General features: G+C 29.1%; 3 protein-coding genes and 1 non-coding gene across 5 annotated transcripts; 1 reads left to right on the top strand and 3 right to left on the bottom strand.

The window, feature by feature from the left end:
• Positions 1 to 2871: 2871 nt before the first annotated feature.
• LOC113846861 (endonuclease V) lies at positions 2872 to 7255 on the top strand. Of its 2 annotated transcripts, XM_027475567.1 has the most exons (9): positions 2941 to 3047; positions 3137 to 3398; positions 3790 to 3852; positions 4102 to 4141; positions 4691 to 4755; positions 4910 to 5026; positions 5270 to 5398; positions 6109 to 6354; positions 6602 to 7130. In XM_027475567.1, the coding sequence occupies exons 1-8, from the start codon at positions 2992 to 2994 to the stop codon at positions 6172 to 6174; spliced, it is 798 nt and encodes a 265-aa protein (XP_027331368.1). In that variant the 5' UTR covers positions 2941 to 2991; the 3' UTR covers positions 6175 to 6354; positions 6602 to 7130. The 2 variants fall into 2 exon arrangements, 1 of the variants encoding a protein (XP_027331368.1); XR_003501729.1 differs by lacking the exon at positions 4910 to 5026 and having other exon boundaries at positions 2872 to 3047; positions 3137 to 4755; positions 6109 to 7255.
• Positions 7256 to 7717: 462 nt separating this feature from the next.
• Positions 7718 to 12086, bottom strand: LOC113847226 (glucan endo-1,3-beta-glucosidase 5). Its single transcript, XM_027476195.1, has 2 exons — positions 11097 to 12086; positions 7718 to 9140 (listed from the first exon to the last, which is right to left on the bottom strand). Exons 1-2 carry the CDS (start codon positions 11435 to 11437, stop codon positions 8039 to 8041), a joined length of 1443 nt encoding a protein of 480 aa, XP_027331996.1. The 5' UTR covers positions 11438 to 12086; the 3' UTR covers positions 7718 to 8038.
• A 3387-nt stretch (positions 12087 to 15473) lies between these two features.
• On the bottom strand, positions 15474 to 17802 carry LOC113847422 (mediator of RNA polymerase II transcription subunit 36a-like). Its single transcript, XM_027476522.1, has 6 exons — positions 17396 to 17802; positions 17160 to 17255; positions 16991 to 17068; positions 16730 to 16906; positions 16077 to 16145; positions 15474 to 15787 (listed from the first exon to the last, which is right to left on the bottom strand). Exons 1-6 carry the CDS (start codon positions 17720 to 17722, stop codon positions 15611 to 15613), a joined length of 924 nt encoding a protein of 307 aa, XP_027332323.1. The 5' UTR covers positions 17723 to 17802; the 3' UTR covers positions 15474 to 15610.
• LOC113848674 lies at positions 16490 to 16562 on the bottom strand. Its single transcript, XR_003501937.1, has one exon. It is a non-coding gene; the product is annotated as a small nucleolar RNA snoR60 (small nucleolar RNA).
• Positions 17803 to 23679: the final 5877 nt, after the last annotated feature.

Raw genomic sequence — 23679 nt, 5'->3', positions numbered from 1 at the left:
TAAAAAATGTGTTAACTACAATAGAAAATTTTTGTAGATCCAATCTCTTGTTAGTGAATTCATCGTACAAATCACTATTTTTTATGAGCTTTTAGATCTGCTTGTAACATATCTATAGAGTTCTTCTATGAAGGATTGAATAATTGAAGAAATTTCGTGCTACCCAATGATTAAATTTGTAATAAATCAATTATGTTTGATTATAAAATGCTACATATATTTTTGTAATGGCATTTCTCTAGGGTTGTAGTTTGATCCTGTGGCTAAGTCTTTGCCCACTTTACTTCCTCCCTGTCTAAAAGAAAAGAGCACATTTTAAAATTTTTCCAATTTTAAATTATTTATAATAAATTAAATTCAATTTAATGTAACCACTTGTATAAAATAAATGTACAATAACACAATGCTCATAATACTTAATTTAGATTAGTATTAGAATGACAAAATAAGAAACCAATTCATATATATATTTATCATTTTAAATTTATCATATTCATGTGCATTTAAATTTGGGTAAATATATTCGTGTGAATTCAAATTTACATATACTTTTAGATATTAAATTAAACCTAATTACTTTTTCGTTTAATAATACCTATTTTTATTATTGTATGAAGCCATCCATGTGATAAATTTTGCATACTTAACAGATATCATATTTATTTGAATTTTCAATATTTAATTACGTTATTATATTTTAATATAATTTTCTTCACAAAATGAAATATTTAAATTTAAAATAAATTATAGTAATTTGGTTACAATAATAACCATACATAAATTAATAACATTAATTATTATATATTTATTATATTGGTATGCATTTCAATCTAGTTCTTTTAAGTATATTTTTAAACTAAATTTATTTTATATAATAAATAGTACAATTATAATATATATATTTTTAATAGGCTAATTTTGGTTTTTTTTATCCTTTCATGTCTCATTTAACAGTTTTTTTACTCAATTTAATTATCTAAGTTTAATTTAAGTTTTATTTCAGTCCTTTAACCTTTTCTTTCAATTTATTTTAGTCTTTTAAGTTTTTTTAATAAAATAATTATTTACTTTTGTTTCGTCTTTTAACTTCAAAAAAATTAAAATAGCAAACTTTTGATTAAGAAATTTTGTTGTGTTGCATTTTTTTTATGCATTTTACTATTAAATTACCATTCAAAACTTTCAAATCATCATTAAAAATTTCTTTAAACACTAAAATATCCTTCAATCTATACAAATCAAAAGATGAATCAAAATTAGTGAAACATTTTAGCAAAAAAGAATAATTTAGAAGACCAATTGAATTTGAAAAGTTAAAACATTAAAATGAAACTTAAATTAAAGTTAGAAGATTAAAATAAATAAAAAATTCAAAGAATAAATCAAAATTTTAGTTAAACACCGAGCACGAAAAGTATAAATTTAAAATAAGTTATGGCAATTTACTTACGATAATAACTATACATAGAATTAATAAATTAATTATTATATACATTTGTCATTTTCATTTATATTTATTATATTAGTGCACTTACATTTAGTTCTTTTTCAAGTAAAATTTAAAACTTAATTTATTCTACTTAATAATAATAATATCGATAAAAAATTTTAGTGCACATTTTAATATGCATTTCAAAATATTAGAATGATAATAATAACCATTTTTAGTATTAACTTTTTAAATAGCTTTTACTAATATAAAAAAACGTTCATCTAATAAATATATTCTTAATCAATAAATAAAATACTTAATTAGAATGTTAGCATTTAATTGATTTATTAACATATAATATAATATGATATTTTCTCTTTAAATTAATTATTTATTACATTTAATTAACATAACATTAAATACTAATTAGTAATATATCATTTTTTATTAAATTTGTTAAATATAATAATAAATACTAATTGGGCCTGAGAAATGGTTCCTTTGAAGTTGATGAGCCTGAGAAAGAATATTGCAGAATCCTCAGTGATCCTCTTCCCTATAAAAGTTACCCCCAAGATGAAATAGAGGGTCATTTTGTTTTGGGCGACAAGATCGTTGTGTTTGACAAAATAGATGGATATTTTAGAGATGAAGTTCACAACGTTCGTAATTGGGATTCTATGGTAACCACAGATGAAGCATCTTCAACTCATATATTTGATGCTTTCTTATATGAAAAGGGATTAAGATTAGTTTATGGTATTTTAGAGATAATAAGATTTTATTTGTAATAATCTAGCAGTTCAGTTTATTTATGAATACACATTTAATTTTTCTCGATATACTTAATTTTGTGTTTATTTACAAACATATAATTTACTACTTAAAAAGTAAGGTAATATAGCTAATTAACAACTACAAAATAAAATAAGTTTATAACTTTCAAAAGTTAACTTCAAAAAATTTAGCTTATAATTACCAATAAAATTTTTTATTAACTATAAGTTATTAATAATAGCTAATGTAAGTTAATATGTCATATGCCTCATTTATGTGTTAGCAAAACAACGTATTTTCAATATAATTATATTTATATTTTAGTTTTTTTTAACTATTTTACAAATTAAAAATATCAAGTTATTAACTATTTATAATAAAAAAAAAGTGTTTATAATGTTTAGATATTAACTTTTAAAAAAATTAAAATAACATTTAGCCCATTATTATGAATAATGTTATCTCATTTTTATTTTTATTATTTTAAATAAATTACACATAAATACAAAATTATAAATCTTACATAATTTAATTTTAATATTATAATATAATATTATATATATATTTAGTTATTTGAAATTTTACTCAAACTTTCAGCTAATTTTATCATCATGGCCTGAAGGGTGTTCATCGTTTAGATTTGAAAATAAAAGATATTTATTAATTCGAAAAAAAAAATTGGTGAATGAAAATTGCACTAAATGGGTGTGTGCATGGTGCTGAAGAGATACAGAGGCAGGATAAAGAGTGTATCTAACAGCGCTGAGCTCTGATTTGAAGCAATGGAGAAAGTAGACGAAACCGAAGAAGCATCGCAAGATCACCAGAAGTGGATAACGTAACATTCCTGCATCCTACAATTGAAACTCTTATTTGTTGTGATGATTAATATTGATATCTAAGATCTAACTTGGTTTTCAATTTCAGTGCAGAAAACATTCTGAGGGAAAAGTTGATAACTGAGGAGAGTTTGGGATGGGAATTACCGAGCAAAAGCACAAGCACAATAACAGGTTCAGGATTGAGATACGTTGGTGGGGTTGACATAAGCTTCTCAAAAAATGACCCATCAAAGGCATGTGGTGGCCTTGTAGTGTTGGACTTTCACACTCTGCAAGTTCTCTATCATGATTTCTCTTTCCTCACTCTTCAACTCCCTTATGTCCCTGGCTTCCTTGCTTTTAGAGAGGTTTCTTTTTTTTCCATTTCATATTTATTTTTTTGGGAGAATATGACACTGTTATATATAGAATTATAAAATACAAATAATTAAGGAGGATCTACAATTTAATAATTTGTCTATAGACATGATTTATGATGGAATGTTATACTGTTGTTTGATGGACCCGGATTCAGTGCAGTCGAATGTAAAGTATTTGTGCTTTGCAATTTGTACAAATTATGTATGATTCAAAATGCAATGTACTGGTACTTTACAATTACCGCACCAACAGCACCATTTTTTGACTGAATCTGAATTCGTTGCTCAATTCATGTAGTTGACCCTACCTAGTGTTAGGCTGTTGTTGTTTCTAAAATGTTTGTTTCGGCTATTATATTTATTGCCCCTATAATTTTAGGCACCGGTTCTTCTACAGCTTCTAGAGAAAATGAAAAGGAGTGATAATCCTTTCTACCCTCAGGTAAATGTTGTATTTTAAGTTTTTAACATAAGAAAATTCATGTGAATTTGATGCCTTTGAAACTTGCTCCTTTTTTCTTTATTTGGTACTTTCATTGCTGATGCCAATCTTGTTAGCTGCACTAAAAACTCAGATATGCAGAATTCTAACGGATTGATAACTATTTTGGATTTGTTTTAACAAATTCTGATGTTTTCGTACCTAAGTTTCACCATCTGAATAGAAGGTTGGTTTGATGTTTGTTGACAGTTGTTAATGGTTGATGGAAATGGAATACTTCATCCCCGAGGCAAGCACTTTATACACAAACATTTTGTATCCCTCTTAAATAGTCATTCACCATTTTTTTCTCCTCTCAACAGTCGTACATTTGAACTTTGTTTTTATTAAATATGACATTCACAAGGTACTCCTATAATTATTCAATTTTTGTGCATTTGTTATTCTCAATTGCTTTGCTGGACTAATGGGGTATTGGATCAAACATTTTCCATACTTAATGTAAAGGCTGGCTGTTGCTTCAATATTTGATCAATTTGCGGCATTGACTAGCAATTGATGTTCGGTGCAACTGAAAAGGCAACAAGCACTAAGTTTCACTTGTCATAGGAAATTACTCCATTGATGATTACAGTTTTAGGGAATACGTTATACATCCCAGCTAAAGTACTTTTTTATCACTCAATTTCCAATGTTATAGCCTTTTTTCTTATCAATCATAACTGTCCTGAGAAAGTTGGAAGTCATTTGAAGTTCTTCTGAATTAAATATTATAATGATTTAACATTTAAGTTTCTATGTCTAACATGGGAAGTCTCTAAACCTTTAACTTTATCAGGTTTTGGGTTGGCATGCCATATTGGAGTTGAGGCCAATCTCCCAACAATTGGGATTGCAAAGAATGTTAGTATTGATAGTATCACTTATTGCTCTGTATGCTGTGTCACAATACAAGCCTTTTATAGATTTTCACTCGCTTCTGTAGCAATTCAGAGATTCAATAAGAATTAGGAAGCATTAAATAGGTGCCTGAATTCTTTAGCTTTATATGTTCCAGTTGCATCATGTGGACGGTCTTAATCAATCTAGAGTGAGAAAACTTCTTGGAGCTGAAGAAAACACTTCTAAAGATTTTATTAATTTGGTGGGTAATTCCGGGCACATATGGGGAGCGGTAAGAATTTGAACTAATGGCACTCCACTTGTCCTTATTTGTTATAATAATGATGATGCTGGTGAATATATGCCTTTGAAAAAAGGCTGTACTATCTTGGAAAATAATTTAATAAATGTTATCAAGCCTAAACTTAGATTAGGCTGTTAAAATTTAGTTTCATGTGTTTATGCACTTTTATCTATTGATATATTAATTCTGCATGCTTACTTTTTTTTCTTTTCTTGCCAAACTTATGTCCAGGCCATGAGATCAACACAGGGATCCATAAAGCCAATATATATATCAATTGGTCACAGGATATCACTTCAGACGGCAATTATGATTGTTCAAATGACTTGCAAGTATCGTGTGCCTGAGCCAATTAGGCAGGTAAAACACTCTGCCGTCTAAGAACATGTAAAATCTACCTAAATTTCATATAGATGTATATATATGCGTTTTGCCACCATTAAAGATTAAAAGAAAGGAATACATGAACCAGACCAATAAAAGGAACATTTATGCATTGTGCTTCTAATCCTTTATCCCATATTATGCTAATATTAACTCGTTCGGAAATTGTTGCCAGTCTTTCGTTATAGACCACGTTGTACAGTAGCATTCACCAGACAATTGCGGCTTATGTATTATAATCTGAAGACACCGTAGCATATATCCTATTAAGCTACCCATTAACTCTTGTCTATAAGTTGTTGGTAGTTTATTGTGATAGGCCACTTTGTACTTAAGAATTCACTAGAAAATTTGCAGCTTAGGTGTTATAGTCTAGAGACATGTTAGTATTGGCCGATAATCTATGATCTATCGAATGTTTCTGTATCTCATTTATTAATATCCTTATTACAAAAGTTGAGAGTGTCACATGCTGTTTAGCTAGACTGGTTTATTGATTCCCAATGTGCTGGTCAATACTTATTTCGATTAAATGTTTTTACTTCACTGAGTTTTCCATCATATAACTTCCGCTCAAAACACTCTTTTCTTTTAAAACAAATATATTATTCACTGGCTATATTCCAATTCTCAGTTACGAATGTAAATCAAAGTATCCAGTCCTTACCCCTCTATTTGAACTGCAGGCTGACATAAGATCTAGAGATTATATTCGGAAGCTGGAAAATGCCAAAGAAAAGTTATTTCACTGATATGGTACATCACTATTAACTTTTAACATTTCTTTCCTCATTGCTTCTTGAACACCTAAAGGCAGATCTGTACTAGCTGCATCCTACATGCTATCATGAACTACAACACTGGGAAGGCGTGTAAGTGATCACAGCAACGTTAATCTTCAACTTAAGAAATGTCAAGTGAATGAATTCCAGGTTATGAATATGCTTCCAAACCATATATTTTGACGTCCATAAAAGTCTGTCATCTGATACAATTTTAATATCTAACTTTGGATGATACAACCTATTGTTTTTCCGGTGCCTCTAGCACCCTCCTAATTCTCAGTATGGATCTTGATGTCTTGAAAACTTTTGTTCCGCACTACACTTTGTAATGCTATAGAATTTACGTGGGTCCCTTTTTATTGATTTTCTTGTTTTATCTGTAAATCTCTTTCAGGTTTAAGTTTTCAACCATTTAAACAATGGCATAGCTATGTGAGATGATAATAGTAAGTTTGGCTATTTGGCTGCAAGGGACACGAATGAACTTGATTGAACCATCACAAACAATTCATCAAGTAGTCAGAAATAAACAGGAACCATCCCATCCATTAGTGAAATTATATCTAAACCGTCCATAAAAAAAAAAAACTACATTCAACCAAATCCCCCCCAAAATAGAACAATCAGCCGGCTAACAACCTGAATTTTCGTTTCTTGTTGCTTTGATTGTATGATTAGCAACTCCTGAAAGACCTCAAGACCAGCGATGCTTGTCTAAAAGTTCTTGAGCCATGTATTTGACGTTATTAAATTGTGTTGATTTTAAAAGACGTGTATTTGAGAAAGTGCCATAGCTGGAGCATCATTTGCCATATAGAATTTTCAGATATTTTATTTTTGTCTTATAAAGTAACGTAGCACGTTTTCTCCTCTCTCTTGTTAAAAATATTACTTAGTAAATAATAAGATTTATTTAGGATTCTCATCCCACTTTTTTTATTTTCGCATCCTTTACGATATTACTGGTTTTCTCTCTTGTCTAATTCTTTGTACACATTTATTTATGAGTAATGATACACATAATGAATTTTACAAAAGCTTTGATAACCAATTCTTTTTCTCTATCTCTCCGTTACATCAGTTAGCTTATCTGTCATTTCTCTTTTTACTCTTTCTTCCTCTCGTAAATTGTAAAAACTTTTATAAAAAGCATTTTGTAAGAGTATCATTACTCTTATTTTATAGATGACCGTATGTATATTAACAAAATGTAAGATATAAATTTTGTATTTGTATAATAGGATAAGAACATCAATGAAGATTGATCTGATGGTAAGAAAACAAATTTGCAAATTTGTAATTGACAAAGGGTTGTTTGATTTCAGAAAATTATTTTTGTATTTATTTTATTTTATTTTTAATTATAAACTTTTTTATATTGTTGTGTTTTCAAATGTTATTTTTATTATTCTGTATAAATTTTAAAAACAACAGAATAAAAAAAAATAAGGTAACAAAATTTGTAATTAAAAATGAAAATAGAAAACAAAAATAAAAAAACATTTTCTGAACTCAAATAGTTCCTCAGCTTTTTTATATTGCCAATTCCGTGCGTACACTAATAGCTCGAGATCATGTAATGATTTTTCATTTGATTGTTCGTTGAATTAACATATAGATATTGTTCTTAGGTTTACGATGGATATCTAGACTCTAGAATCCAGATTTTAAGGAAATGCTATCAACAACTGAACACTTCAAAGTAGCTTCTGGGGTCTTAAACAAGCTTTACATGCACTGGCTCCAACCTACATGTTGAATAGGAAAATGAAATGCACACTGTACTTTCTCCAAAAATAAGTTTAAAAGATAGAATCTTTAAAGTTACAGGTTACAGAATAGTGAAAAACAAAAATATAAATAGTAGTATACTAAGAGACCCAATTCTCCCATTCCCATAAAGGCCAGCACAATCTGTCTGGATCATGATTTTGAATTTGCAATCTCCATTTGAAGGATCTTTGTCAGTGACCACAGAAAGGCCAGGGAATTTGCAAGCACTATCCATCTGGTCATTCACCTGAAAGTAGCTATTAAATGCATAAGAGATATTACCGCGAGCATCTAAATTTCCACATGAAGTACCATAACCAAGACTGGTGCAATCTGCATTTTGACAAGCATAAGACACACTTGGTGCCACTTGATCATCATTGAGGTTTGCTGAGGGCTTCAAAATACACCACTTTTTGGGAAGATATGATATCCCAGTAGCACCCACTAAACCATTTGCCCTTGATCCAATGTTAAGCTGGTATTTTGGTTGCCCATCATAGTAAAACAACCCCCAATGACGTTCGAAATTACCCGGCTGAATGCTTTTGTTATCTTCATCTATGAAACTAAACAAGTAAGCATCCATGGGACCAGGCCTCATTGGAGTCCCCTTTCCGGCAATGTAGCGTGACATAAAGCCTTGGTTGAAACGTTGTGCAAATTGAAGATTTGCATTTCTGTCTCCATCTGTAGGCCACCCAATTTCCCCTACAATTATGGGCATGTTTCCAAAACCATTCTTCTGCAATGCCCATACTAGAGTATCATGGTTAGCATCAAAGACATTGTCATAGATCTTTCCATTGTCATTTATAGGAGTCTGAAAGCCATTGAAAAAGGCATAGTCAACAGGAAAATTGGGATCTGCATAAAGGCTGATAAAAGGATAGATGTTCACTGTAAATGGAGCATTATTCTGGCTCAAGAACTTGACAATCTGCAGCATGACATCATGGATGTTTTGCCTGAAGTCGCCATCCGATGGTACTTGTGCACTCTGATACACATCAGCATTCAAGGGAACTGTGACTTTAACCCGATTGCCTAAACCAGCTTTTACAAGAGCTGATTGGATGTTTTGAAGAGCTGGAAGTGTTGTGGCTTCAAAAGTACCATTGTAAGTTGACAAGAAAGGTTCATTTCCCACTGCCACATACCTTGAAAAAATTACAAGAAATAATGTCTGAGAAAACATAGTCGATCGCAACATTGACATGTATAGTCAATAATTTGACAATTGAAGAAATACGATCGGCAATAGCAGATAAAGAATGAAAACACATTGCAAGAGAAAATACGATTGTGCAAGTTATGTCTTTTGGCAGGAAGTACCAGAAACATTTCTAAAGTCGAAGACACAGTTTTCCTTGATTCCTTTCCTTAAGAAAGCAAATATTTCTATCTAATTCCCTATGAGATCTAACTACCCTCAAACTCCAAGAAATCTAGGAAGACATTGCAATTTATAAATACAACAGGTTAAACAATCATATTATGTTTTATCACCAGCTGATACTGATGGATATCAATAAACCATGTCCTACTTTTATGTTCTCGTTTCATCTCACATTGGTAACAGCTTAATACAAAAGAATTTAGCATCATATCTGAATCACTCTTATGCAACTATAAGCAAGAAAGTAAAGACACGAAGGGATCAACACTAAGGATAATAAGGACTAGAGAAGAACAACCACTCATATCATGTTAACTTGGAATAAATGTAAATGAACCTTGCTGCTGTGAATATGATGTTAAAATTACAAATAGGATAGTGACACCCACTCAAAAGTTTTAAATAGCATGATCGATTCATAGAATATATAATTTGTAATTTGTGAACGATGAGGAAACAAGGGGCATCCCATGTTTTGCAGACATCAATACTACAATGCCATTAATGAAGGCAGAGAATAGATAACAAGCAGGATAAATCTTAAGTCATCAAAAACAATTTTTTCCAACAATTGCAGAATAACCTCATTTAAGAAAAATAATTGTGCATGTGCTTTGGCGATGGATTGGTGGAAATGAAAGAAAAAGACATTCAGCTGACATGTATAAGGATCTAATTCCTCCATTGACAAATTCATAGAAAAACCTATACTTAGCTTTCCAAAGCACTGAATGAAGAAAAGAAATGCAAAATATTTTAGGGGCTAATATATTGCCGCATAATTTGGTATTAAGAACCACAAACATTGTACATTACTAATAAAACACAACATAATTGGGTTTTGTCTTATTGCAAGTATTTAGTCTTTACTAATTTCAACTTAGCTGACAAATTACTTTACTAATTTGTCAACTAAGAGTACACAATGTTTTCTGTCATGTAAATTTTGACCCACTTTCAGACGCAGATGAATGTTAAATTAAAGGAACATAGATTCAATCCATTTAATTATCAATGGGGTGCTGGTTCCCAAGATCAACATACAGTTGATGTTTGAAACGAATAATTTAGTAGCGAAATCTACCATCAAATCCGATAATGAATGAGTGGAAGAAGGTCATTGGACAATGGTACGGCACAAGTAGAACCCGTGATACGATATGTTGAGAACCACAAACATTGCGAAATACTTTGATGTATAAATGAAGTTTGTTAGCTGAAGACACATTAATGCTATTTACATTACATCTCTAAAAGAAATCCTGTGTTCGGAAAGTTATAAATAAAAGTGGATTTAATTTTCAAATACCTTTTATTGTACTAGTGTACAAATAGAAGCTCACTCAAGCTTGATTGGATTGATTTCTAAACAAAATCAAATGAATTAGAATAGATTTTTAAATCAAACCAAGTCAATCCTATTAAATGAAATCAAATTAACTCTACTTTTTAATGATTCCAAACACATTGCAACGGATTCCACCGAGTATTCAACTAAAATTACATCAAGGAAAGGCATGCAATCTCTATCCATTGCAAGTCTCTTCTAGTTGAAAATAATTATTCTATAATTGTGTTGTATCATTACAACTCAAAAGCACAGATAACACAGCCGAACATGAAATGCAGAGTTACATAGCTGAATCACTTAATACGTTCACCAACAGTTGAACTTAACACAAATTAGTCAATAGAGAGTAGAGACAAAAGGGTTTACCTGATGTCTACTCCACCGGATGAGACATGTGCTGAAACATTCTTGGAAACCCACTTTTCTGCTGCTTGCACACTGTTAGCCAGTGTGTAGAGCATGTCATTTGGGATACCCACCATCACCTGAATCCCAGACTTTTTTAGAGCATCTAAAATATCAGGATCAGCATCAAAAAGCTTAACTTGCTGAATACCATTGTCTTTCAGCATTTTCACCACAGTGGATGGTGGCAAAGGGTGTGTTGCTTGTGTGCCCCAATTAACACCAATTCCACCCACTAAACCCACCAAAAGGGCACCAAAGAGCATAAGAACAAAGCAACCCTTAAAATTTCCAACCCCCATCAACTCTGGACCAAGATAACCAGAATCAGGACCAATATAGAAAAACCAAATCTATGCTCTTTTGTAACAGTATATCGAAGTTGAAGCCCAAAGATGCTTTTTTTATTTCCGGGCTTTGACAAGTTTGTTGATTTATTCTCCAACCAGCCTTGGAAATCAAAAGCTGGGGAGCTGAAAAAAACACAGCCTCAAGAACTGTTCAAGCACACACACTGAACATTTTTCATAGCAGAAGACTAGTCCACAGTGAAGAATAAGTTTAAGAAGATACCAAGGTGAATCAGCGATACAAAAGCAAAATCACAACTGTGGAAAGTTACAAGCAAAGGCCCCAGATGGAAATTCTCAGAAAGTAACAAAGTTGAAGGGCTTAAAAGCCAAGCAGAAAAGCTAAAAACAGATCTCTTTAGATTGCAGGAACCTTTTGTTATGTTGTGCGCTTTAACTAATAGCTTAGCTGCTTCCAAATAACAGTAGAGAGAGAAAGAGAGGAAGGATGAGTAGAGAGAGAAAGATGGAGAGAGAGAGGAACTGCTTCAGTGAATTATGAGAGAGAAGCTTAACGGTGGAGAATCTTTATTCTTTGGGTGAAGTAAGAAGCCAAGCGTTCACAGCAGAGTGATACCTCACTTTGTCAAGAAAATTATAGAAAACACCAAATGGTTAAATGAGTTTATTATAATACCTTTTTTTTATTGCTTCTACCAGAAATATAATAAATATTTATGTATAATAACTTTTGTATATAAATTATAAATAATATAAAATTTAATATATTAATAATAATAATTTTTCCTTGTATATCTTTTGTTCAATATTAAAAATATAGATTATAATATAGTATTATTTTCTAATAAAACAAACTCACTGATTGCTGAAGCACACAAAGTTCAATTTCTTTGCGGTTGTGGCCGTCCCCAGAGTGGCGTGTTATGTGCTTTTCTCTCTTTATGTTTTATTAATGCCATGCTTTGCTCTGCTTCACTAAGCACTAAGCACTATGCACTAAGCACCAAGCATCAGAACTGAAATGAGGCAAACAGAAGAACTTGTAACAGTTTTTAATGCACCTTTGATGGAATTAATAAACAATATTTTTAATTATAAAATACTTTTAAATTTTTAATCAGTATTTTTTATATTTTTATTGAAGTTTATTAAAAATTGTAAAATTATATTATTTACCTTTCATGTCTATCTATCTAAAATTTATTATTATTTTTTATTTAAACTGCATCCATCCTTCATTTAAAAAATGTTTAAAATAATTTTTATTGATTTATCCACATGTCTGACAATAGATTTATTATTATTTTAAAAATTGTTAACAAAGTATTTATATTAAGTAACTAAAAAGTCAAAAGACATCCACTAATAAAGATGTATTAAAAATTACTAAAAAATGATGAATTATTTTATCAATTTCGAAACAGATTATGAAATTTGAAGTGTGAGAGAGTTGAGAGTAGCAGGGAAAGAGAAAAAAAGAGTGGTTTGCATATAATAATAAGAAGAAGAACAATAATCTTAACGTTGAAGGCTTCGAGGCATTTGTCTGGTCGTCGTTGTCCAATCTGCAATGCCTCTCTTCTGCTTATCCAAACAGAAAGTTAAGTTTGCTTTTATTAATGTCTAAAGTTTATGAAAATATATATATATATATAAATTAATCGAATTTTATTCTTTTTATTTTTAAATTAATTTTTATACTTTTTTAATTTTTAATAAATTTTAACTAATAAAAAAATGTATTAGAAAATATGAGTGTTACTATTTTCAGCACACTCTCACTTCACGTCTTCTTCTCCTGTTCCTTTTTCACCCAGTCAACCATGCTTATCCTTACACACATGTACTGAAAAAATATTTTAATTAAAAATTATACATAATAATATTAAATGTTATAATTTTAATATAAATTTATTATCTATTCACTTTTATCACACATCTTTAAATATATTTTTTTAAAAATTAATATTAACTCCATAAAATTAAATATTTAAAATTAATAATTTTTTATTGAAAAATACATTTATTATGTTGAAATTATGAAAGTATTATAAATATGTCCATTAGTTATATAAATACAAATTTAAAAACTGGAGTTAATCTTTTTCAAAGAATAATTAAAAAAATATTTTTTAAAGTGCATCTATTAATATATAATAAAATTTAACAAATAATAATTTTTTTATTTTTAATAACAGTTATTATATGTGAGTTTTTAATGTGTATCCTAAAATTACATTAAAATTTTGAAATAAAAATCCTAATACGTGTCTTATTAAAAAAAATCATTAGAAAATATAATTTTCAATGTGTTATAAATGGAATTTTCCCTAAAAATGTTTATTAAATTTTTAAAATGATTTTAATAAAACGAGTTATCAAGACTCGTGTTTAAATTGAGGTATAAAGATTACGAGTGTGGCTTAATTTTCGATCTTTTTTAACGGGATTGTTTTAAACATGTATCTAATTTAATGATAAGCTAATTACTATTGGATATACAATAAAAAAATCAATAAATAATAATTTTTAATTAAAAATCTCTGATTTTTTTAACTCTTGCTTGTTTTGTGTGTTGAAAAATTAAGTTTTGTAATTTTCTTTTTATAAAAATGACATGTTTCGACATAAATTTATTATTAATGAGCCACAAATAATAAATAAAAACCTGCCTATGAGATTGCGTCAAATTCTCCGCTTCTATATCAATGGATGCATATCACTTATGAGATTGTAATGCTAATTTTATAGTTTCTTTTTAATGGAAGAAAAATATTTTGTATTAAAAAACATTCAAGAGAATTCTCATTAGTTGGGGCTAATTACTCACGTTAATATCTTCTTTGTCACTTTAAAATCTTTATTATTATTTATATTTAAAATGTTTATTTAATGCTATTATTATTAATTTAATTAACTAATTAAAAAATTTAAATAATAATAAATATTTTAGAGTGATAATGAACTTATCGTTTTAAAGAAAAAATTATCCTTATTATTATATATTTATTGTCACTTTAATTTTAAAAAATAAACCTCTTTGTTAATAATTTGATGAACATAATAAAAATATTTTAAATAAAAATAATAATAAACATTTTGAGTAACAATAAATATATCATACCGTCATTCTCTCCTTTTTAAGGATAAATTTTTAAAAAAATATTATTTTTTATAATTTCGAGTCAACAAAAATATTTTTTATATTCATAAATTGGATAAAAAAGATAGAATTTCCAATTTTATGTTTTACAAGAAAAAAACAAAAAAAAGTGAGAAAAGAGAAAAATGACAAAAGAATAAATTACTAAAAAAATATTAAAAATGTATAAAAATAATAAAAGTCTAGGATAACTTTATATTTATTCAGAGAATAAGAGAATTTTTATTTTTAATCAAATTGATTATTTAAAAAATATATTAAATTATCTTCATTGATAATAATTGAAAAATCGTTTGTATGTTATTTTTAAAATAAGACAATTATAGGATCAAAAGCGAGAAATATATATTAAATATATTTACAATAAATTTCAATTACTTGAAAAATGACTAATATTTAGATAAATATCATATATTTTTCAAAGAAAATTATTTTAATTTAACTTGTAGTCTTAATAAAATAACTCAAATAAAATTATTTTCAGTAAATATTTTTATAAAATTTATAACTATATTAAGTTTCGATGACGTGTACGTAATAATATATGTTAAAAACATTTATTATCCTAAATTATAAAAACTATTTAATATATATATTTTATAATGATTTCAACATTCAATATAAAATGTTTAATACTTAATTCATTTTCTTTACGCACGTTTTAAAAACCGATCTGTATTTATGAGTAGTCAAATTTACATTAATTTTCATATTTATTTAACGCTGCGGGAAATGCGATATTCATGAGTCATCAATAATGTTGTGAAGGCATCGTTCCTTTAACTGATAAATTTGCACACCTTGTTTGTTTCTGCACAACTTAACCTTCTACTCATGTTAGATTGCATACGTCTTGCAAATGTACCAACCATTTAAGTTAAATAAAGGAATCATAAAAATAACTTTTTAATAAGTAATGTGTTACAGAGGTAAATTAAACTCATCACAACAAGGCAAAATAAAGCAAAATAGAATTTTGAAATGACATTGTAAAAAGCAATCTACTCGGCATCTTTTTTCTTCTTGGGCATTCTGTATCCACCAACAACACAGGCATGGTCCCTCTCAAATGGTTCAAGAGTGACTTGTTCCGAAGGCTTAAATTGGTCTGCCTTCAGCTTGTTGACTTCACTAGCAAACACGGACTCAGCAGGGACGGTGGAGTCAATGCAATTAGCCTAACATACACAAATGAACTGAGTGAGCATGATTTAATACCATCAGCATATAACTGAAGACACAACCCACCACTTTACACCTTCACTTGCAATCTACCAACCAAAGAACCATAACATAAATTTAAAATTGTCATGAAAAAATTGTTTACGATGTTAAAAAACAGGGGGAAAGACTTCACACAAAATACAGGGTCACCCTTTCGACAATGTTCTCCACACTTGCCCCTTATTATGACAAGTCACACCACCCAATTTTCTTACAAAAACATGAATAAATTTCTGAACAAACCTTAATTGAAATGACAAAATGACCCCCTGCTTTGAGATAATATGAAGCATTCAATCCCAAAATCCTTGCCTGCAATGGTCACACAGAAATCATAAACAAAACTGATCAATACACTAACTTGATTTTCAATCTCCTTGTTGGTTGACAAGTGTTCTAAAAAAACTTCATCTTCCAATAGAATTCATTTTTATAAAAGTATAAACAAGCAAGAAATACACAAAATTGAAAACTAACAGCCCAAACAGTAAATACACCAATACCACATTTATTAATAACAGTAAATTAAAAATTCAGTAATTATAGGTATCAAACAGGTATACATGCAATGATCAAAGAAAAGTAAACCGCCCATCACTGAATTAAAATTAAAATAATCAGACATTATATACAAAAACAAATTAAAGAAATTGAAGTGCATCAGAAACTCGGGTCTACATCATCCAAAATGTCTTGAAGGGGAATCCGAGTATAACTCATCATATGCACTGATTATCCCATATTGAACCACTGTGTAATGAATAGTAAAAATGAAAACAATGACTATATGGCAATAAAGACTGAAAAACATCGACTTTGTATAACACTACTAATAAATGTGCTGTAACTGTAACAAGGATAGAACCACCCTCAAGAGTATCGTAAGAAATTTACACCTGATCGGGTTGGGCAACATCAGAAAATATCACATCTACCATGCCAACCAACATTCTGTACTTAGCTGGATGTCTAGCATCTTCAATAATGGGTATGACATTAGTCCGCTTCTTTGCCATATTAACCAAGTCACGTCCACTTCTATGGGAAAATTCTACTGCATATACAACTCCAGTCTATAAAGCGATAAGTACTATAAACAGCCTTTTTAAACAACAAATGCAAAGATAATGCAATTTTGTACTTGAACTTGAACTTACTGGGCCAACAACGTCCGACACATGAGAAACAGTTGTTCCAGAAGCAGCTCCTAGGTAAAGAACCCGAGCTCCAGGTTTCTTTATTAGTAAAACAATAAACAAAATGTCAGTATAGTGTATTCGAAGCACAATGACAAAACACAGCACGTTTATCAGGGAAACTTCTTACAATCCATATGTTGTCAACCCCACCAAGGATAGCAGCAGCCAACTTTGAACGGAAAGGGTTCCAAATCCTATACTCTTCTTTGGTACCATCCTCATTCTAAAAAATACTAACATTCACATGTCACCAACAACACAACCATCCTTAATTTATATAACATACACACCTTTTTCCTATTTAATAAAATAAATAAATCACTAAAAATCAGAGAACTTTTAAAAAATCAGAAAGAAGAGAACCTGCACAGTGATCCTTTTCTCATTGTAAACAGCCTCACCAGGGACAAGATTTTTAGTTACAAGAGCATCTTCTTTACCCTTAGCAATGAAAATACCTTCATGTCTGTGAGGCTCAACAACAACCTTGCTCCCTCCCTTCATCCCACCCCTGCCGCCGCCACGGCCACCACCTCTTCCTCCTCCACGGCCACCACCTCTACTTCCTCCTCGGCCACCACCACGTGCTTTGAACGGTGTGCCACCTCTGTCTCCTCCTCTTCCTCTCCCTCTATCACCCCTACCCCTGAACCCTCCACCGGCACCACCACGACCTCGAGGAGGAGCCATTTTCGAAAGCAGAGTGCGAAAACGGCGACGAGACGGAAATGGCGACGAGATGAATTGCAACGGAAAAATAAGTGGTTTTAGGGGGCTTTTATAGTCTGGAAAGAGCTAGGGTTTAAGAGGGAGGGTTTTGATTTAATTTTTCACACATCGGCAACCCTAACCCTATCAATACACTTGTTCATGGGTCAAAACCCAATCATTTTTGTTAAATGAATCTATTTGCGAGCCCAATCGTTTTATTTTTTTTTGCAGAGCATCAGATTACTATTCAAAATTCAAAATAATTTATACATGGCTTGTTTGGACAAAAAAACGAAGTATCTATATTGTTTAAAAAAAAACCAAAAATTGATAATATATCTATAATTTCTATTTCTAGCATATCATATATTTTACATTAAAAATGAAATAATAAATTCAGATAAGAAATAAGTTGTAACAAGAAGACATGCAATATAATATGTTTATAGTGTCTTAACAAATTTTCACTTCCTAATTAATTAAAACCAAACTGTTAACAATTAATTATAAATAAATATTTAAATTATAAATAAAATTACTTTATTTGAGGGCTTATTTATTTTTTTAATGTTTTTTAAAAAATAAATTCTTAAAATAATGTTTTTTAAAAATCAATTTCCTGTCTGGGATCTTTTTTGCCACGTCAAGACCTGTTTCGCATATTGTATAGACGAAATATATCTTTTTTTATTTTTTAAATGTTATTTCATCTTTAGCAAAGACGAAACTATCAGAGTGCGCCACGTGTCAAAATCTGGTGAGTTTCACCTACTGCAGAGACAAAATTCAATGAATGGTGTCATATGTCATGATCTGAATCAATTTACGAAAGTAGTTAAAAAAAAAAGAAAAAGTTTATATTTTAATATTTAATTAAAATTCATTAAAAATAGAAAATTATAAAATTTAAGAATAAAAAAATTATATAATTTTTAATTAACTTAATTAACAACTACAAATATATTAAAAATATATATTGAAATTACACTATGTATAATGTATGACGCAAAAAAAAATACCTGCTAATAAAATTATAAATTTATAATGGCAACATTGGAATTTAATGGAAATGTATTGGAAAAAAATATAATATTTAATTAAAATATATTAAAATAAAAAATCATAATATTTAATTTAAGAATAAATTATTAAAATTTAGATAATTTTTAATTAAATTAATTAATAATTATAAATATATTAAAAAATATAGTGTTAAGAATTTGTTAATCTTAGTTTAAATATCTATAAAAATTATAAAAAATACATATTTATTATATAAATTATTAAGATTTTTAAATATCACACCTAACTTACAAACTAGTTTGAATAAAAAAAATTATAAATTTATAATTTTATTAGCGGGTATTCTTTTTTGCGTCATACGGTATACATAGTGTAATTTCAATATACATTTTTAATATATTTGTAGTTGTTAATTAAGTTAATTAAAAATTATATAATTTTTTTATTTTTAAATTTTATAATTTTCTATTTTTAATAAATTTTAATTAAATATTAAAATATAATTTTTTTTCTTTTTTTTAACTACTTTCGTAAATTGATCCAGATCATGACACATGGCACCGTTCATTGAGTTTCGTCTTTGCCGTAGGTGAAACTCACCATATATTGACACATGGCGCACTCTGATAGTTTCGTCTCTGCTAAAGATGAAATAGCATTTAAAAAATAAAAATAAAAATATTTCATCCATACAATATGCAAAACAGGTCTTGACGTGACAAAAAAGACCCTAGACAAGGAATTAGTTTTTAAAAAATATTATTTTAAGAATTTATTTTTTAAAAAACATTAAAAAAATAAATAAGCCTTATTTGAGATATAAGAGATGTAGTAGAGCTATTAACTTTCATAATTAATCACACATACTTTTTGTTATCAAAATTAACAAAAAAAAAATGTGTGAACTATACTCTTTCTTGATATAAAATTTAATTATTTTTTTATTTTATTTTAAAATTTAAAGAAAAACTTGTTACTTAGGTTTTTTATTATTTTATATAATTTTTTAAAAATACTTATTTTTATATGTATACTTTTTTTTATTATCTTGTATTTTTAGTGATAAAATTAAATTTAAAAAAAATAGAAAAAATTGTTGTTAAAAACTTATGGTGATTATCTTACCTTGCGGTTACACTCTCTCGATCTTGTTGTAGAACAAAGTAACCTTATTTTATAGTCGAAAAACAGTAAGTTAATGCATTACAATTCTGATAAAGTTATTGTTTTTTAGTTGTTTTTAGGGTGTGGAAAAGGATTCAAGAGTGAAACTAATGGTTCTAAATCATTGTGACTTATAAGAAGGTTTCTATCATGGTGATGAGTGAGCTAAATATCCTTAAATCGCTCAATTCTAAATTACCTTTAATTATTCACAGCTTTAATCACTATTCTCTAAGTTGATTTGTTGAAAACATAAACTTGATATATCTTTTAAGGAAAGATATGGGTTTGAGCAAATGTAGTATATAAGTATACTCGAATGATATGCAGTTGTTAATGAGGGTAATAAATGCTGCCCATTTTAAGTATTAACAACATTTTTTTTTTCAAATCTCATTGTAACTTCAATATCACACACAATTCGAAAACTTTCATGCCACGAGTGTTCATAAATTTTATTGATCCAATGAATCAATTAGTTTAACTTAATTAAAAATTAATGAGTTAGTTCGAGTAAATGGATTAATGATAAAAATATTGAAATTCAATAAAGTATAGATTGAGTCATAGGTTTATAATGTTAAAATCTAATCTAATAAACTTAATGACTCATTACATAAAGGTTTTTTTTTAATTAACTTTGCATTATTTTGATTTATGTAAAAACTTGAAGATTAACCATTGATCCCTTATTTAGATGAATATAAAAACTATTGGTACTATATCATGTTTTAGAATTAATTATTTCTCATTTGATTGTAAAAGATTCGTTATTTAAGACATTAATATTGTACCATCAATCCTACAGTAAAATTTATTTATTTTTATATAATATTTAAGTGTTAATCTGACTATCCAACCTATTTGTGGTTGAATTGGTTTAGATCAGAGGAAGAAAAAAAAAAGTCAAAATCGACCCAACACAACTCATGGAATTTTAATTGGATTGAGTTATTTTTTTTTATCAAAACTCACCCAACTCAAACTCAACCTATGAACACTCCTAAGCTTCATGTTGTTATTGATTAAGAGTTGATTTTGAAGGTATAGAATAATGGCTTTTGCCACTTTTAATTGATTGAGGCGCTTTTAGTGTAGGGATACCATATACCCTTCGATTATAATATAACATGTAGATATAGTAATCTGAGCTTAGTTGTTGTTTCTCTTGGTATCTAAGTGTAATTATCTTACTTGAATCAATAAACTTTCAGAGTAAATCTCGAGAGATCAAGCCACATTTAAATGGACATTGTATTTATCTTGTTGGTAAGGCTCTTAGTGAAGTGTTTGTGCTTATATGCATTGCAAGTTTAATTACTTTGAGATTCAAAATGTTTGGAATTTGACATGCAAAAGAATGATCTCTGGAAAGAACTATGAGAAAGAATTTGTCCTAAGTGCTTTCTTATTCATTTTTTTGATAGGTTAGTGGGGTAATTTCTCCACCTGCCTTCTCTTCAAAGGGAAACATAGAGTTATGACAAGAAGTGAAGAATGCATCATTTGAAAACATAATAGGTTAGCATGATAGAGAAAAAATGAGCTTCAACTCGTGATTATATTGAATTGATATCATATGACTTTAAGGAGATGTAACAAATGTATTGTGTCAATAGATTAATTTCTGATCTTACTTTGGCATACAATATTCATCATGTAAATGTTTGAGTATTGCATTAAAATTTCTGTTGAATATTTTTCACATTTTGTCTTTTTCATTTATGGGAGCAGAGATGCATTGGTGGAGGAAGAAGTTGATGGAACTCCTGTAGCAATTTCAGGTAAGGGATGTCATTTTCATGCAGAATAAAGCAGGAAACAATGATTTGAATGAAAATTGTAACGATTGTTTTTCTTGTTCTGGAAGAGTCCAATGCACCCCATGTCTTTAGCAACTATGTCCCTCCTGCCTATAAAAAGAGGGCAACTAGAAGATTTCATGAGCAAGTTCAAGGTTTCGTAGTAATACCATATGCACTGAATAGGGTCCTACTCGGCCACTCTTAAAGCTGAAAGGGGTCGAGTATCTACTCGGCCTCACCCATGGATTGGAGAGTGTTAACCATTATAGTTGTTAATCTTGGATAGCGGTAAATAGCGGCTAACCCCTAAAACACTATAGCAGAATAGCGTATAGCGGGATGATTGCTATTTAAAAATTTGTAACATATATATATATATATATATATATATATATATATGTTATGTGCACAAAATTTAAATACAAATACTTAAGAAATTTTACATAATCATAGTTCCAAGTAAAAGTGCAAAACAATATAGCATGAGAGTTATTAAATAAAAAATGTTTCCTAAGGATAAAGTTAAAGTTTAAAAGTGATTTATCCCTAACTCTAATCTAATCTAATAATTTAATCAGATTCTGTCTTTGATTGAAAATCCTCCTTTTTGTTGTCATTGTCACTCTCTACACTACTTGTGTAGATGTGTTCTTCCTCTTCCTCTTTAGTTTCTTCATCTATTTTAATTTCTTGCTTTTCATCTTGCATAATATTCTTCCCCTTTCTAGAGCTAGAAGTAGTAGCAGCTTTCTTCTTTAGTATTTTTTGTTGTCTAGTGCAAGCAATAGGCTCATCAGCCCTAGTAGCTTCCGCAACAACTCACCAAGTTTCGTATTTTCTCCTCTCATTTCTTCAATCAACCACTCATTGCAATCGTCAATATCATCCAAAACAATGGGATTAATCACATCACGACTGTTATAACGATCTAGCATATTTTGATTGTACTTGATATAAACTAAATCTTGCAACTTTTGGCTCTCTAATTTGCTTATCTTCTTAGAGTGAATCTAATTATTAATTAAAAAAATGTTAGTATCTTTTCACAACCAATTAATATAAATTAAAAAATAATTATTAATTAGAAGTTAGTTACTTACATGTTAAAAAATACTTCAATTTCTCTCATAACCCAATGAGCTACAAGTCAAACTCAACACCTTAATGGCCAGCTTTTGCAAGTTTGGAACTTGATTTCCATAATTCCTCCACCATTCAGCTATAATGTTATTAAAATAATTGACATTATTCAATTAAAAAAATAAAAAACAACATTAAAAGGAAATCAAACTTTTTTGGTTTAAAACTTTAAACTAACCAAGAGCCAAAGTATGCCTTTGTCTTATAGCTGCATTCAAACTAAATATTCCATCAGCTCTTTTGTATGTGGCCAGCTCTATTATAATTTTATCCACTTCTTCTTCAAAGCTACTCAATCTCTCAATGCACTTGTATAATCCATGTGTCACTTCTGGATGAAACTTAATACTTGCATTGGAATAATAGAATTTGGAGTTTAAGAAATGACCAGCAACATGTAGTGGATGATGAAGTTGACATTCTTACCTTCTATCAATGATCTCAAATATATTCTTATACTTCTCTTCATTTTTGTTAAAGGTTCTTTCAATGGCTTCCTTTTCTCTATCCATTCCTTCACACACACACACACATATATATATATATCCCATTGCTGGCCTTTTTTCATTGTCTACAAGCTTTTTTGTTTTTGCAACATTTGCAAAGTAAGGAATGTTGTTGCAAATCTATTGACTTCATGCCTAACTAATTCTATTTTCTTTGTGAACTTTCTCATCAAGTTCAAAGCTAAGGAGTGGTTGTATATGAATCTTACAAGAGGACAACCCCTTTGTATGGTTCTTTAGACTTTTGAAATCTTCCCAATATCCTCCAACATCAAGTCTAAACAATGAGCTGCACATA

The sequence above is a fragment of the Abrus precatorius genome, unplaced genomic scaffold (genome assembly GCF_003935025.1).
Source record: "Abrus precatorius isolate BTA unplaced genomic scaffold, Abrus_2018 Scaffold8, whole genome shotgun sequence".
NCBI classification, from domain to species: domain Eukaryota; kingdom Viridiplantae; phylum Streptophyta; class Magnoliopsida; order Fabales; family Fabaceae; genus Abrus; species Abrus precatorius.
The sequence above is the reverse complement of the archived record's forward strand: the minus strand, read 5'-3'. Positions and strand labels throughout refer to the sequence as shown.